The sequence below is a fragment of the Pituophis catenifer genome, unplaced genomic scaffold, assembly GCF_029215685.1.
Source record: "Pituophis catenifer annectens isolate HBS135680 unplaced genomic scaffold, rPitCat1.0.hap2 SCAF_9, whole genome shotgun sequence".
Taxonomy (NCBI): Eukaryota; Metazoa; Chordata; class Lepidosauria; order Squamata; family Colubridae; genus Pituophis; species Pituophis catenifer.
The window spans coordinates 6,507,188-6,524,135 of record NW_027256889.1 but is presented as its reverse complement, the minus strand read 5'-3'; the positions used below and the strand labels follow the sequence as shown (position 1 = coordinate 6,524,135).

Genomic DNA, 16,948 nt, shown 5'->3' with positions numbered 1-16,948 from the left:
AATGGACTATGGCAGAGTTTTATGGAAGACGGGATTCTACACTTCAGAAACAATAAAGATTGTACATCATACCAAACCATTGTTTGTTTGTTCTCTTAAAATTTCAATTTCTCTCTTTAAAGCTTTTCTTTTTAAAGCTTTTCTTTAAAGCTTTTCTTTTTAATTTCTCTCTTTAAAGCTTTTCTTTTCTCTCTTTAAAGCTTTTGTGAAAATATATTTTCACAAAACAACAACGATGAATTGACAGGTTGCTGTGTCAAGAGACTGGATGCCCGGAGAGGACTATTCAAGCCAATTCTGACTCCAAGTGACTAGTCCTCAGTGAGCAAATCCGTCATCTGAGATTTTCACTTCAGAAACCCTTTGGCTGATATTCAATCCTTGTAGCGCCAGACCCAGACTCAGCAAGACCTAAACACTGAGAACTAGTCCCACTTTAGGCATGAAAGCCTACTGCAGGACTTTGAGCCAATCACCAGGAGACTCTGAGTTCTAATCCTGCTTTAGGCATGAAAGCCAGCTGGGTGACTTTGGGCCAGTCCCCCTCTCTCTCTCAGCCCACCTCACAGGGTTGTTGTTGTTGTTGTGGGGAAAACAGGAGGAGGAAGGAGCGTTAGAAATGTTCGCCTCCTTCAGTTACTTACGGCTGCTCACTCCAGTCGCCTTTACAACCATTTGATTCATGCGATCAAAATTCGGACGTTTGATAACTGACTCACATTTATGACGGTTGCAATGCCAAGGTATCCCGTAATCCCCTTTCGCAACCTTCCAACAAGCAAAGTCATCGGGGAAGCCAGATTCACTTAACAACCGCATTACCACCTCCACAACTGCAGTGATTCACTTAACGACAGGGGAGAGAAAGGTCGTAAATAGGGTTGCCAGGTCTGCTTCCCAAAAATAGCAGACAAGCGGGGGGGGTGGTGGTTAAGTAGTAAAAAAATAAAAAAAAATTTACAATTAAATTATATATTTTGTTACAAACATTTTAACACGTATTAAAATAATCACTTCAAAACTTTACTTAAAATTCAAAACATCAAATATAATAATATGTAAAATATTAAATTACATTTTAATTTCATCATAAAGCTTTTGAATAAAAAAAAGTCCACTATTTTGTGAAAAAAAATAGTGAACATAATGTGAAAAAAGCGGACTGTCCACTCAAATAGTGGACACCTGGCAACACTAGTCGTAAAATGGGGCAAAGCTCGCTTAACAAGTGTCTCTCGCTTAGCAACAGAAATGTTGGGCTCAATTGCGGTCGTAAGTTGAGGATCCCTTGTATAAAAGGATCTCCCTTTTTTTTTTTTCCTGCGTGGCACAAATGAGAATTATGGAACAGGACCAGCGAAGGAAGGAAACATTATGTTGCGGATAAATATTCCTAATCTTTTTAAGTGCTACAGGAGCCTCTGAGTACTTGAAGCATTGCTTTAATTGTACCAATGGGGAGGCGGAGTGGGGGGGGGGAAACACAGATCTGCAGAATCCTGCAGAATTTCAAAATAGCATATTGGATGGGAAGGGAGAGGAAATCCCACCCTCTCTAAAAATAGTAAAAGAATCTCTCAATTTTCATTAAAAGGAGCAATAAAATGAGGAAGGTGGTAGTACCTCTTTTTTTTTTTTGTTATTTTTGATGACTTCCATCAAAAAATATGTTTGCTGTTGCGTTGAGTAATACATGTCTATCTGTCAGAGAATGCTACTGCTCCGTGCAGCTCTACAGCCAACCATTTAAAGCAAGTGCACACTTCAAAAGGCAATGTGTTTGCAAATTCAGATTTCTCAAAATGTCCCCACACTATCCCAAATGTCACTGTTGGCCCAACGGTTCTAAGCTCATCCTCAGAACTACACAACCCGTGCATCAAAGTTATATGAAGCATGACATGAACTGTCCTTCATGCAAAAAATAAAAATAAAAAATGGAAACATTGGGAGGGTTGGATTTGTTTGTGGAAAATGCCCAAAATTGTGGTGGAAACGCATCCAGCTTTGGAAACAATCCTGAGAACGCACCGGGCGATGGGAAGCCGTTGCTGGCTGCAGATGGTCCGACAAGAATCCTGGGCCTAAGCCATGTAGGGCTTTATAGCAGGGGTGGGTTCTAAATTTTTTTACTACCGGTTCTGTGGGCGTGGCTTATTTTGCAGGAGTGGCTTGGAGGTCATGTGACTAGGTGGGCGTGGCTAGCTGGTCAGAGTCATCTCTGGAAGGTCCTCGCACTTACGACCCGACTCATTTGTTTGCTTTTAACACTGATCAGCTGTAGGGCGGCCCTTTGAAGCCCCGCGGCAAGAGTTTAAACAGTTTTTTTCCCTCTAGTCATCAGCTGGGACTCAGGAGGCAGCAATAGATTGGGGGTGGGGCCAAATAAAAGGTAAGAATAACGTGAGTGGGGGGGGAGGGCGGGGGGGGAGAACCAGTTCGGTGACGTCATATCGTCACCGCTACTGGCTCGGCCAAACTGGACCGAAGCGGGAGGAACCCACCACTGCTTTATAGGTCATCACCAGCACCTTGAATCTCACCCAGAGGGCCACCGGTAACCAATGCAAGTCGCGTAGGAGAGGTGTAACATGGGAGTATCGGGACCCTCCCATCACAACCCGTGCGGCCGCATTCTGCACCAGCTGAAGCCTCTGAGTGGTCCTCAAGGGCAGCCCCAGATAGAGAGCATTACAGTAGTCAAGACGAGAGGTGACTAGCGCATGAGTAACTGTGCGTAGAGCATCTTGGTCCAAATATCCCAATCACAATCCCAGTCGTGAACCCGGAAGTAATGCTGTCCTATCTAGCCACGTTTTGGAGGCCGTGTGCATGCGCGGAAGGCCGAGAATCACACACATGCTCACATTTGCGAACCGGTAGGGAAGTTAAGTGAATCCCACCTCTGCTACAGAGTCTACGTTGTCTGATGGGCACATTAATGCCACCGATAAATTTAGCTTGATTATGATATTACTTTAATTGTTAATTGTAGTCACTTTTAAAGACTTGCAGTCTAGAGGCGGTCAGATTAGGGTGATTTATAAACGATTGGAGATTTTTTAAAAAAACATATACAAATGGGGTTTGGTGCATGTTAGGAAATGATTTTACCTAACTTGTTGGGTTGGCAATATATAAACCATATATAGCTTTAAAAACTGCTGTATTGCATCATACTGTGTCCTGATTGGTTAGCTCTGTAGCCAATGTCCTTAAAAGGGAGCTTGAAACACGATTTGTTTCTCTCTTTGTCTCTCTGATGCTGGTTACTGCTCTTTGATGCTCATTGCTGTTTGCTGTGTTTTGCTACTGTTTGCAACTGTTTATGTGTATGACTACAACGACTGGTAAGAAGACTTTGTAATTGGATTAACCCTGGACTATTGTTTTACTATCTACTACTTTATCTGTGTATGACCTGGACTGTTTATTGGACTGTGTCTTATTACTATTTCCTGAAAGTAAGCACAACTCAGTGTATCTGTGTGTTGGCTGTGTTATTTCCTAACTACTCTCAATCGCTTTCATGTGCACACCCTTGCTACTCAAGGGTTGCTCTGCAAATTCCTCAACAGTGCACATCAGGGGTGGGTTCTACTTATACAACCAGTTCGCAATGGGGCCGCGCGCATGCACAGAAGCGTTCTGATGATGTCGGGGTCGGTGGGTGGAGCCTCCTGCTGGTTTTACTACCGGTTCTATAGAACCGGTGCAAACTGAGGGCAATTCACCACTGGTTCACATGTACACTTTAGCCCAGAAGCTGCCCGCTTTACAGTCCAGCACAATGCACACAACACCAGGGTCCACAAGCAGAAGATTACAGCAGCCTGATCAAAGTCCTGGTCCTTTAAACTTGGATGCTCACTACTGTAACCATCATTTTGACTATTTTTATCTCACACCATAAATGCCAGTCAAGGACATACATGTCAGGGTTCCAGGTAATACACCCACAGCAAACGAGCAGGTTCCTCAAAGAACAAGTTTATTGGGCATATCATATTGGCACAAACTGGTGAAAACTGACTCTGAAGGTTCCTGCAGTTTTCATCTAATTAAAAGTAAAAGTGTCCCCCACCCCACTTTCCCAAACAATCCATCACATGATCCAACCTAGGCTCGCTCTGGTTGCTTGGAAACTTCACTCCTCCTCTCCTCAACCACCTGTGGGAATGCCCTTGGTTCTCAGGGGAAAACTATTTTGTTTTGGCTACAAAACCCCAACTATCTCTATTCCCCCTCTATCCCTCATCACTGTTCTGGCAATACTGAAGCTTCCAAGATGGCGTCAGACAGACCAGCTTCGGAGTTGACAATACAATGGTTTCTATGAAGTGTGGCAATGCTGCCGCTGCGGTGAAATCTCTTCAGTGTCCAGTAACTACAGAGGTGGGATTCAACCGGTTCTCTCCGAATCGGGCGAACTGGTAGCGGCGACTGTGGGAGGCCCCGCCCACCCATGTGGACATAATGCGCATCTACTGCGCTTGCGTAGAAGCCCGTGCAAGTGCGCAGATGAGGCACGTGCCCTCATATTTGCGAACCGGTAGGGAAAGTAAGTGAATCCCACCGCTGAGTAACTAGCAGCATCCTCCCTCCATTTTGTTCTCAATCCTCAGAAACCCCATAAATGGATTAGAGGCAATTTTTGGCAATAGGCCCTCAGAGGGCCTATCTTCTGGACAGACCACTTCCCTTTTTTTTTTCATTCTTCTCACTACCCATTTCCTTGACTTCCTTGGTGTCCATTTTCAACCCTGCTGGATGGGAGGACAAAGCAAAGGGGCCCTGCACCTTCTCTGTACAACTTTCACAGCTCGCTTGTTCAAGGTGGGCAGGTCAACTGGTAACAGAGCTAAGAAGAGGAGGAGCAGTACTAGAAAGAGCTTTAGCTGCTGGCAATCAATCCCCTTGAAATATATGGGTTGATGATGGCCCTATCTTTTCTGCACACCAGTAGAGAAAATAATTGAGAATCAATCCTCGAAGCACAGATAAGGAAAGTTCTGGCTTTTCCCTGAAAGATGAGGACCTGCATGAAGCCAAAGAGGCATAAGCAATGGAGAGGGGGAAGAATTGACAAGCAAGATCTGAGTTTTAATTGCTGAGGACATATCAAGAAAAGATGGTCACCAACAAGAGCCCAGCTTGGGCCGAGAGGAAGAGTCCAAACAATCCAGTTGTGGTGTCAACTGCCCCAGTGGCATTCTTACAATTGCTATTGGGGAGTAAAGTAAATGGGCTAACAATGGTTGAAATCTCCATCTTCTCACAGAAAGCTTTATTGGCACATCCTTTCATGGTGGTGGTCATATTTTTTCCTCCTGCAAAGAGAATGGGAGGAGACAGCTGTCAACAACTGGGAGCTAGCTGACTTGGAGCAATGTGGGAGAGAGAAAGTAGGACCCAGAGAAAACTTCCTTCTGCTTTCGGCATACACGTTCCCAGAAAGAAGGCATGGAACTGTATTCCCCAATAAAGGTTGACACCAGGGATGCTATTCAGCAGGTTCTGGAGAACCGGTAGCGGAAATTTTGAGTAGTTCAGAGGACCGGCAAATACCACGTCTGCTTGGCCCCAGAGTGGGGAGGGAATGGAGATTTTGCAATATCCTTCCCCTAGGAGTGGGGAGGGAATGGGGATTTTGCAGTATCCTTCCCCTGGAGTGGAGTGGGAATGGAGATTTTGCAGTATCCTTCCCCTGCCATGCCCACCAAGCCACGCCCACAGAACCAGTAGTAAAAAAGTTTGAATTCCACCACTGGTTGACACAATAGACTTCATCAGATGAAGATTACTAGATTCAGGTAGTGCTTGACCTATGACCATATTGAGCCCAGAATTGCAATAATAAGTCATACTGGTTATTAAGTGGGTCACGATGTGACTATGCCCGATTTGATGAGTTTTTTGTGACAGTCATTAATGAACTGCATGATTGTTAAATGAGTCAACTATACCCAATGGATATTTTTTTTGCCAGAAACTGGAAGTTAACCCTGGAAACTGGCAAATTGTGGTTATGTGACTGCGGGATATTGCAAATGGCCATAAATACAGGCCAGTTGCCAAGTGCCCAGGATATCACATGATTGCAGAAAGATGTCCATCAGAACTTTGAAATCGAGTTGTACGTAGGTCTGGGGAGGTCCATCATAACTTTGCATGGTCATTAAGCAACCAATTGTAAGTCAAGGACTACTTGTATGTTATAGGCCTGTGATGGCAAACCTATGGCATGCGTGCCAGAGGTAGAACACAGCGCAGTCTCTGATGGCACACAAGCTGTCGCCCCAGTTCAGCTCTGCTGCACATGCGTGCAGGGCTCCCACTGGCCAGCTGGTCTTTGGGTCTCTGCCACACATGCACGGGGGGCAAGTGACATGCGGGGGGTGCATGCATGCACAGGAGGAGCAGGGCACATGTGGGGCGTATGCATGCACGGGGATGCAGGAGGCACATGCATGCAGGGGGCAAGGCACATGCGGGGGGTGCATGTGCATGCAGGGGGGAGCGGGGCGCTTGTGTGGGGGGCATGTGTGCGTTGCATTTTGGGGCTACTTTGGGCACTCGGTCCGGAAAAGGTTAACCATCACTGTTATAGGCCAAGCACAGTTACAGCTGAATTGTTTAGGAGATTATATTTGGACTGGGTTGGCAATTTGGTGACATAGCATATTTGAATCCATACTGTTTGTTTAGCTAAAGAGCCGAGGTGGCGCAGTGGTTAGAGGGCAGTACTGCAGGCTATTTCAGCTGCAGTTCAGCAGTTCAAATTTCACCAGGCTCGAGGTTGACTCAGCCTTCCATCCTTCCGAGGTGGGTAAAATGAGGACCCAGATTGTTGGGGGCAATAGGCTGACTCTGTAAACTGCTTAAAGAGGGCTGTAAAAGCACTATGAAGCGGTATATAAGTGCTATTGGTATTGCTAATGACTGAATGGATTGTCCAGAACCAGAAAAATGGGTCCATTTGATAATTAGGTTAAACCATGTTGAGTAAGAACAACCAATGCAAAGAGGCTATTCCAACCTCGGCAGAAACATTGATCTTATGGAGTACTGTATACTGGTTTGCTTTCAGTACCATGGACAGCATCCCTATAATTAAAAGTGGAAGCAGCCACTGAAAATTTCCTGTGGCCTCAAAGGAAGTCAAGGATCAAAATGTACCCTCTACCTCAACACTACCCATTATGATTAGATAGAAAAATCCTACCTTTTTTCCCCTCCCAGCTCTCATTTAATTGGATGACGCTGGAGTGTAGCATCTCAGGGGAGGAGCAAAAAAAAATCCCCTTGCAAGATGGCAAGTTCAACCTAGCAACTGATGCCCTGTCTCTTTGATGTACATGTAAAAACGGGTGTGGTTTCTACCATAATGCCACACCTCCCTCCTTTCAGATGTGGACCTCCCTCCCATGCATGGGAATGGCCTTGAAGAACAAGAGGTGAAGGGGAGAGTTGAGACAGGAGAGTGTTTGGTTTAGCACCTGGGAAGAAAGTTAGTTTTGTCTTTATCTATATTAATTGCTCTGAGCTATTGCCAGCAGTTTGATACTGACTGGCTCAAGGTCGACTCAACCTTCCATCCTTCCGAGGTCGGTAAAATGTGGACCCAGATAGTTGGGGCCAATATGCTGACTCTGCAAGTTGCTTAAGCAGGGGTGAAATGCTCCCAGTTCGGACCGGATCAGGCAATCCGGTAGCGATTGTGGCAGGTCGTTCAGAGAACCGGTAGCGATGGTGGCGCAAGGCTCCGCCAACCCGCCCAGGTGTCGTTACTTCCTGTTTTTAAAAGGTTAAAAAAAAGGCTCTGACGATCATGCGCCACAGCTGTGATCATCAGAGCCTTATTTTTTTTTACTTTTAAAAGCATTTTTTTACAACCTATTTGAGCAAATAGGTTGAAAAAAAATGCTTAAAAAAAAAAGTTGGCCACACCCACCCAGTCACATTACCCCTCCACCAAGCCACACCCACAGAACTGGTAGTAGCAAATTTTACATTTCACCACTGCACTTAAGAGATTGCTGTAAATGGTATATAAGTCTAAGTCCTATTGCTATTGGTGGTACGCTGATCTTGTCGATCAGAAAAGTCAGCAGTTCAGCGGTTCAAATCCCTAGTACAGGACTCCTGTGTGAGCAGGGAGTTGGACTAGATGACTTCCAAGGTCCCTTCCAACTCTACTGTTACTGTTACTTCTGGTGGTAACAAAAAAATAGCAAGTAATAGTAACAACAACTAGCAAATATGTGTTTTGGCCACACAATGACTGACCAGTGTCATCATTAAAAAAAAAATTCAAAAGAATCAAAAAGAAAAATTCCATCCATACTAACACGACTTCTGCGTAATTTGGAAATATCTGTCTGTGAATGTGTGTATGTATAGATATCAGAGGAATCATGGGTAGAACCTCGCCCCTCTTACTACCAAACTGAGTCTTTTAGATCACGGTAACCTCCAAAATATCACTTAGCAATAGCACTTAGACCAGAGGTGGGATTCAAAAATTTTAGTAACCACTTCTCTGCCCAGTTGCTGGGTGGGTGTGGCCATGGTGCGCTTGGCCTACTCGGCCTCCTGCACCATGGCAGGGGGGCATTTTCACCCTCCCCAAGCTCCAGAGGCTTTTCTTGAGCCTCCGGGAGGGCAAAAATGTCCTCCCCTGGGCTCCGGAAGCCCCCCGGAGGCTGGAAACAGGCCCGTTTCCAGACTTCTGGAACTTCTGGGAGGCCCATTTTTTGCACTCCCAGAGCCTCCGCACGAGCACTGCACTTACCTGGCATCCAAAACAGGCTGTGTGGAGACTCCTGGGAGGGGCAGGGTGGACGGGGCCAGCTAGTCCTTGCAACTACTGGTTCAGCAAACCAGATGTAAAATTAGCATCTGGTTCGCCCGAACTAGCTCGAACTGGCTGAATCCCATCCCTGACTTAGACATATATACCACTTCATAGTGCTTTATAGCCCTCTCTAAGCAGTTTACAGAGTCAGAATATTGCCCCCAACAATCTGGGGTCCTCATTTTACCGACCTGATCTGGCCTTTCAGGTTATGGCAATGTCCATTCAAGAATTGCATTTCCTCATCAGCAGCTTCCAATACTGAATAAGGGCATGGATCTATAGGTCTCACCTTCTTTCTTCTGAAGAAACACTTCTGCACAATATGTCTCATCCTCTCCAGTACAGTTAATCGTCTTCTCCTCGCATCCACTCTGTTCCTTTGGTTCAGTATAGCAAGCCGGGCATCTTTCATTCTTGGTAGTTACAATTTTTCTGGCGGGCACTGCAGGGAAGAAGAGGAGGTTTAAGTTAAAAGAATGATAAAGGAGGTTGGGATGACCTCAGCGTAAGGGTGGGAAACTCAGAAACCAGCACGTTCCTCCCTTAGCAACTTTGCTCAGTTCCGATGAAGAGAACATTGGTGATTCAGGGTTGAACTGTGGGGTCCTTGGTGCTCTCTGAGCCTGGTGGCTTTCTTGCAGATGTTTCATTACCAACTAGGTAACATCATCAGGGCTACCAACAGTGGTGAAATCAGTTCGCTGACTGTACATGCGTGTTGCATTCCTGGTTACCATGTTTGGTAATGAAGCGTCTGCAAGAAAACCACCAAGCTTGGAGAGCACCAAGGACTCCACTTTCTCCATTTCCTATCGACACTATCATGCAACTGAGAAGTTGCCCTCACTGAAACATAATCTTTTTTTTTTAATTTGATTTATATGCCACCCTTCTCCAGAGATTCAGGGCGGCTTACAGTGCGTTAAGCAATAGCCTTCATACTCTTGTATATTTATACAAAGTCAGCTTATTGCCCCCACAATCTAGGTCCTCATTTTACCTACCTTTGAAAGGATGGAAGGCTGAGTCAACCTTGAGCCTGGGGAGATTCGAACCTGCAGTAATTGCAGGCCACTGAATGTTAATAACAGGCTATTAGTCTGCTGCGCCACCAGGCTCTAATCTGACTACTTTGTCCTGTTATCTGGGAGATCCGTAATATTAGAAAGGAAGAAATAGTGAGATTAAGGCAAGAAGTTGCAGAATCAGCATATTGCTCCTAACAATCTGAGTCCTCATTTTATCCACCTCAGAAGGATGGAAGGCTGAGTCAACCCCGAGCTGGACAGGATCGAACTTCTGGCAGTGAGCAGAGTTTGCCTGCAGTACTGCCTTCTAACCACTGCACCACCAATAATCCCATGCCCACCCAAGACTTTTAACATACTCCACTGAACAAAGTCAAGTCCCTTTTACAGTACGAGAATGGATACTGAATATTGAACTTTTACTGAATGAGAGTCAGTATGGAAATATCAGGAAGAACCTCAGCCTGGGATTTTGAAGAATTTCGAATGCCCTTGTCCTAGATGGTGGGCCTGCCTGTGACCATCTGTTCTGCCCCAGCTATGGACCCTAAAGAACGCAGCACACACAAAGTCTGTACAAACCTTAGTTTACTAATTAAGTACTACTAATGAGTTTTTCTTAGTAGTTGTTCGAACACAACTACAGTTTAGATCAGTCTTTTCTGAACAAGGGCTATTAATTTAACTTCATTAACAGCTGACAAGAATCCAAAGAAGAATAACTCAATTCTGAAACACAGTATTTCAGATAACCATAATCTTACTGTGGTTGGCAGAATGCCCAGAAGCAATTCGCAGGAAAACTGACAAGAAAGGAGCAAGAGCCGATCAGACGTTTCTGGAATCAAGACGCAAAGGAATATGAATGAAGTTGTTTCCTGCAAATTGCCTCAGTCGTCATCCTTCCTTAAATAGGCTAAGGGAGTGGCCAATTAGCCCCAAGCCTTACTCTCGAGGAGACCTCCTCCTGAGGAGCCGCTCCTGCCTTTTGGCAGCTCTGCATGCCCGTGCATCGAGAAGAGGCTCCTCCTCTTCTTCCCCTTCACTTATGGGAGCTTCTGGAGGTTCTGAAGGCCCTGGCTGAATCCCCGCCTCTGGCACCACATCTTCTCCAGCCTCCTCATTGTCCAACTCGAGTGCCAGCTGCACTTAGGCTGTTGGCGCAACACCACACCAGCCTCCTCACTGTCTGAATCAGCTACTAGCTGCACAGGCCGCGTACGGGCCACAACACCATCATGCTACTCTACATCTCACCGAAACGTCTCCCCACAAATTGAGGTATGATCCCATGCAGGAAATTTATCTTTAGGTGGGGAATATGGGGAAGGGAAAGAATGGCAAAGAATCAGAGAAAACAAGAGCCCCAAAGCGTACAGCTGGAATGATTGGTGCATTGATTGTCCTCGCAGCAGGAAACGTGGCCTTTGATGATGTGGTTGTTGCCCAGGTCCAGAACTGCCAGGCCCTTGTTACACTCCTCAGGATGGATGCAACTCTTCTTGGTGGCGTAGCTGGTTGATCCTGTAGGGATCCAAAAGAAGAGTTGGTGTCTGAAACGGTGAATTGCTCAGTATCTCTGTGAGTGGCAGATAAAAATGCTATTGAGCATGAACCTTCAGCATCCCCAGTCCTTCTCCAGGGTCCCAAGATTTCTGCCCCAACTTTCCACCATATGGTTGCCTCCAGATAAATTGGAATGTCAGTGAGAATAGAACTAGGAAGGATCTTGGAGGTCCTCTAGTCCAACCCCTTCCTCAAGCAGGAGACCCTATACCCGTGATGGCGAACCTATGGCATGTGTGCCACAGGTGGCACGCAGAGCCATATTGGTGGGCACGCGAGCATTGCCCCAGCTCAGCTCCAGCATGTATGCACACGCTGGCCAGCTGATTTTCGAGCCTTCTGGGCCCACCGGAAGTCGTCAAACGGGCTGTTTCCGGCCTCTGGAGGGCCTCCAGGGTGGTGGGGAAGGCTGTTTTCACCCTCCCCAGGCTCCTAGAAAGCCTCTGGAGCCTGGGGAGGGCACAAAACGGACTTACTGGGCCCACCATGCCATCACATGCCAAAAGCAGGGGGAGCACGGGGGGTGACGAGAGCATGCACGGGGGGGCAGGGCACATAGAATTATGGGTGTGGGCATGCATGCGTGCAATCACTCCACACTCCTCCGCTTTTGGCACGCGATGGCAAAAAGGTTTGCCATCACTGCCCTATACAATTTGAGACAAGTGGATGTTCAGTCTCTTTAAAAACCTCCAGTGATGGAGCACCCACAGCTTCCGAAGACAAGTCACTCCACCGGTTAATTATCCTCATGAGTTATTTTATTCGTGTTCTAGAACAGGGGAGTCAAACTTGATTTCATTGAGGGCCACATCAGGGTTGACCTTGGAGGCCCAGGGGGGCTCATGGCCAGGGGTGAGGGTGGCCATAGTAGGCGTGGCCATGGTGGGCATGACTTGGGACTCATGTCGGGGCACCTGTGGTGACCAAGTGCTAAGGCAGGGCTTCCCTGAGACCCTCCTATTTTCCTTCCTTTTCTTATTTTTCCTTCCCTCTTCATTCTCCTTTCTTCTTCCCACAGAGAGGGCCTCCTCAGGTGCCATTGGCCAAGTTATGTCGGCTGGCGACACCCAGGGGGAGGGCCTTCTCTGTGGGTGCCCCAGCCCTGTGGAATGAACTGCCCCCGGAAATACGTAAAATACGTAAGATCTCCGACCTCCGGATATTTCGTTGCTCACTAAAGACCCTGTTGTTCCACCAGGCTGGGCTATCAACATAACATTTTTAAATTGGGTTTTAAATTTCTGGGGTTTTAAAAATTTAGCCGAATTTATTTAATAATTTTAAACTATTTTAACTGATGTTGTTTTGTGTTTTTAATAGGCTGTACACCACCCTGAGTCCTTCGGGAGAAGGGCGGTATAGAAATAAAATTATTATTATTATTATTATTATTATTATTATTATTATTATTATTATTATTATTATTATTATTATTATTATTTAATCTTTAGTGAGATTCACAGCCTTTGAGGCTGGTTAATAGCTCAGCAGCTCGAGTCCTAACCAAGGACCTAAGAACTGTTAAGGTATCATCGGAGGATGTAAGCTGTTCCGAGTAAGGTGGTTTTTTGTAGAGTCAAAATGTTCAAGTCCGGCAAATTTAGAATTTCTAAATAGCGGGGTAGCCCTTTGGGTATTGCTCCGAGGGCTCCAATTACAATCGGGACAACACACGATTTCTTTTTCCATAGTCGCTCAACTTCAATTTGCAAATCCCGGTATTTTGTGATTTTTTCTTGCTGCTTATCTTCAATCCGTGCATCACCAGGTATTGCAATGTCAATGAACCATACTTTTTTCTTTTCAACTATTGTTATGTCAGGTGTGTTGTGGACCAAGTGCCTGTCAGTCTGAATCCTAAAGTCCCACAAGATCTTGAGTTTCTATTCTCTAAAATTTTCTCAACTTGATGTTCCCAGTGGTTTTTGCTGTACTCAAATCCAAACTTCTGGCACAATTTCCAGTGAATGATCTTAGCAACACGGTCATGGCGTTGTAGGTAGTCAGATTATTATTATTATTATTATTATTATTATTATTATTATTATTATTATTATTCCCCTCCTTCCTTCTTTTTCCTTCTTTGCTCTCTTCCCATCTTCCCTCTTTCCGTTTCTCCTTTCCTGTCCCTTCCTGCATGCTCAAATGCAAACGGGGAAACGTTTCTCCTTTTGTTCTTTTTTTAGTTTCTTTTGATAGCCCTCTGCCAGCAAAAACGGGGGGGGGAGGCTGCACACGGAGGCAGAGGCACCGAGGCCCAACCTGTGGGCCAGATCTAAGCACCCTGTGGGCCAGATCCAGCCCATGGCCCTTGAGTTTTACACCAGAGGTGAAATCCAGCAGGTTCTGACAGGTTCTGGAGAACCGGTAGCGGAAATTTTGAGTAGTTCGAAGAACCAGCAGATACCACCTCTGGCTGGCCCCAGGAGTGGGGAGGGAATGGGGATTTTGCAATATCTTTCCCCTGCCATGCCCACCAAGCCACACCACACCCACCAAGCCATGCCCACGGAACCGGTAGTAAAAAAAAAATCGGATTTCACCACTGTTTTACACCCCTGTTCTGGAATCTACAATGCAGCTAGTCCTTGGCTTTCAAATCTTTGTTTAGGAACCATTTGAAGTTACAACAACAGCACTAGAAAAAAAAAATTAAGTTCACTGCCTTGAGTTTATTATAAAGGCAATAAAACTGGATTAATAAATAAACAAGATACTAAACAACGGAATCATCTCTGTTTTTCCCTTCCTTGCTCTCCAGATTAGATTAGCCAATCTAGGAAGGAAGTCGGCAATTGATGGAGGGGACTCTCACGCAGGATGCTAGGGGATGACCACTGAGAGGCGGGTGTGTCTCAGCTGTGTTTCACACACAAAGACACACAGACACACAGACACACTCCCAAGGAAAAGCATCACATGAATCTAGGGGTGGGCTTCAAAAATTTTAGCAAGGGATTCTCTGCCCAGTTGCTGGGTGGGCGTGGCCATGGTGGGCGTGGCCTAGTCAGCCTCCTGCACCATGGCCGGGGGGGCGTTTTTGTCCTCCCTGGGCTCCAGAGGCTTTCCTCAAGCATCCAGGAGGGCAAAAACAGCCTCCCCAGGCTCTGGAGGCCCTCTGGAGGCCAAAAGCTTCCATTAGGCCTGCTTTTCACCCTCCCCCAAGCCTCCGTGTGTGCCCTCCACTTACCTGCATCCAAAATGGGCTGTGTGGGGACTCCTGGGAGGGGCGGGGTGGGGTGGGTGAGGCCAGCCGGGAGTGGGATTTGGGGGTTCTCCAAACTGCACAGAATCTTAGCTAGAGGTTCTCCAGAACCCCTGCGATACTAATTGACAGGCACACAGAGAGAGAGACACACACACACACAGAAACGCAAATCTTTTCTTTCTCAAAACTATGAAGCCCAAGTAATGAAACCACAAGACATTGATTCCGTATATGCTTTAACCTGCAGGATAAAATCAATCCAGTCCCTAGAAGAGACCGTTCAAAATAATGTTGATTGGCTACACGCTGGATTTAAATGTTTTGTACCTACCTAAAATCTTTTCCAACGAAATGATGCTACATTTGTCTTCCGGAGCAGAGCAGACTGCCTTATTCCCTTGGCAGGTCTTTGCACTTGATTGACAAATGGTACATTCCTGGGACTTTGCAAAAACTGAAGAAAACAAGAATAAAATGAAAAAACGAATCATTTCCCTTTCCTTTCCTTTCCTTTCCTTTCCTTTCGCTTTTCCTCTCATTTCAGTTTCCTTTCTTTGCCAAAATTAAATGGTACTAGTAATAATCTGGCTGACAGTGTGAGTAACCATAACAACAACAACAACAATCCAGGCCATTGAAAGAACTTGATAGGTGGATAAAAAAATGCCAAAATCCTGTTTAAACTTCTCCTTTGCAATGCGATCCACCGTATGAATAATAACAATAATAAATTATTAAACTTCCATGCTGCCTGTACCTCCACCGCTCTGGGCGGCTCCCAATGAAGAAATTACATTGACTCTGCACTACTATTAATCTTCTCATCGTTCCCATCACCCATCTCCACCCACTTAAGACTATAACTTTGTTGCTTGTATCCTTACGATTTATATTGTTTCCTAGTATGATTTGATTGCTTATTTGTACCCTATGACTATTATGAAGTGTTGTATCTTATGATTCTTGACTGTATCTTGTCTTTTTAGGTACATTGAGAGCATAGGCACCAAGACAAATTCCTTGTGTGTCCAATCACACTTGGCCAATAAAGAATTCTATTCTATTCTACATTACAATCAATAGAACCTAAAAAATAAAGCTGAAAATGAGAATTGCCGCATTTGCTTCTTGAGTTGGGGTGGGGGAAAGGAGGTTTCTGCCCAAACCCTTGTCAAGTATCCAGCAGTATATCATCCACAGCTTTCCACGCCTCCAGAGATAGTTGTGAATGCTTGTGATCCAACCTCAACAGTTTGCCCGGCTGAGCCCACATAAACCTCTGTCCACATACGAAGAAGAATGCAAGTCTTGTGGTGCCACTTAGGCAACAACACACTTTGCTTCTATTCCACGCAGGCATAGACACAAACAGAATTTGAAACACCCACAAAGCACTGTCTGAAGCAAATCTTCTCAGCCTTCTTTAATGGCAGAGGTAGTCCTGTTTCAACATGTTGTCGCTGAAGGCCACCATCTATTTATGAAGAGGTGATCATCTTAAGGGTGGGGGGGCACATACTTCAAATCAATTTAATGAGCATTGGCAATTCCTTCCTCTCCCCCAGGCACAACTGGAAGGATTGGAACCCATCGTCCAGAAGAGGATCATAAATCATCCCAAACGAAGGTACTACTTACCCAGAGTAATGGATGCCGTAAGAAGGCAGATGACAAAAGACGTGTCCATGTTGACAGTTGTTGGCTGAAATCAGAGCTGGGCTGGGAAGCTTGTTGAATGCATCAAAAGACTCTGCTTCCAAGAGAGCTAGTCTGGCTTTATGGAGAAGGCAGCCAAAAACGGGAGAGGAGGTATCCAATCGTTGCTCCACCCCTGCCTCTCCCTCCCCCCCCAGTCCCCCCCCCTTACAAAGGGATTGTGGCCAAGCTACAGTGGTGAGATAGCAACTTTCCGTAAAGGTAGCCATGCCTTTTTGCATCAAAGCCAATTAAGAGTCTAGCATCCTCATAAAAACAATTGCACTGATTAGTCCACACATTCAATTTTGTTAGACTTTATCAATAGACAATAAGATAAACCTTATTGCCGGGTATAAACACTCTGCAGTTTTCTTTCTTTCTTTCTTTCTTTCTTTCTTTCTTTCTTTCTTTCTTTCTTTCTTTCTTTCTTTCTTTCTTCCTTTCTTTCTTCCTTCCTTCCTTCCTCCCTTCCTCCCTCCCTCCCTTCCTTCCTTCCTTCCTCCCTTCCTTCCTCCCTTCCTTCCTCCCTTCCTTCCTTCCTTCCTTCCTTCCTTCCTTCCTTCCAGAGGTGGTATTCAGCAGGTT

General features: G+C 45.6%; 1 protein-coding gene across 1 annotated transcript; it reads right to left on the bottom strand.

Annotated features, from left to right (window-relative positions):
* Positions 1–5,121: 5,121 nt before the first annotated feature.
* Positions 5,122–16,352, bottom strand: LOC139321443 (phospholipase A2 inhibitor PIP-like). The gene is made up of 5 exons (XM_070950152.1): positions 16,304–16,352; positions 14,997–15,119; positions 11,266–11,412; positions 9,150–9,302; positions 5,122–5,330 (listed from the first exon to the last, which is right to left on the bottom strand). The coding sequence occupies exons 1-5, from the start codon at positions 16,350–16,352 to the stop codon at positions 5,122–5,124; spliced, it is 681 nt and encodes a 226-aa protein (XP_070806253.1).
* Positions 16,353–16,948: the final 596 nt, after the last annotated feature.

Excerpts from the sequence above, each read along its gene's own strand:
- LOC139321443 (XM_070950152.1), bottom strand. The coding sequence starts at position 16,352 with ATGGACACGTCTTTTGTCATCTGCCTTCTTACGGCATCCATTACTCTG. Across the intron at positions 15,120-16,303 it reads TACGGCATCCATTACTCTGG|TTTTTGCAAAGTCCCAGGAA; the intron begins GTAAGTAGTACC and ends TGTTTTCTTCAG. Across the intron at positions 11,413-14,996 it reads TTCGTTGGAAAAGATTTTAG|GATCAACCAGCTACGCCACC; the intron begins GTAGGTACAAAA and ends GGATCCCTACAG.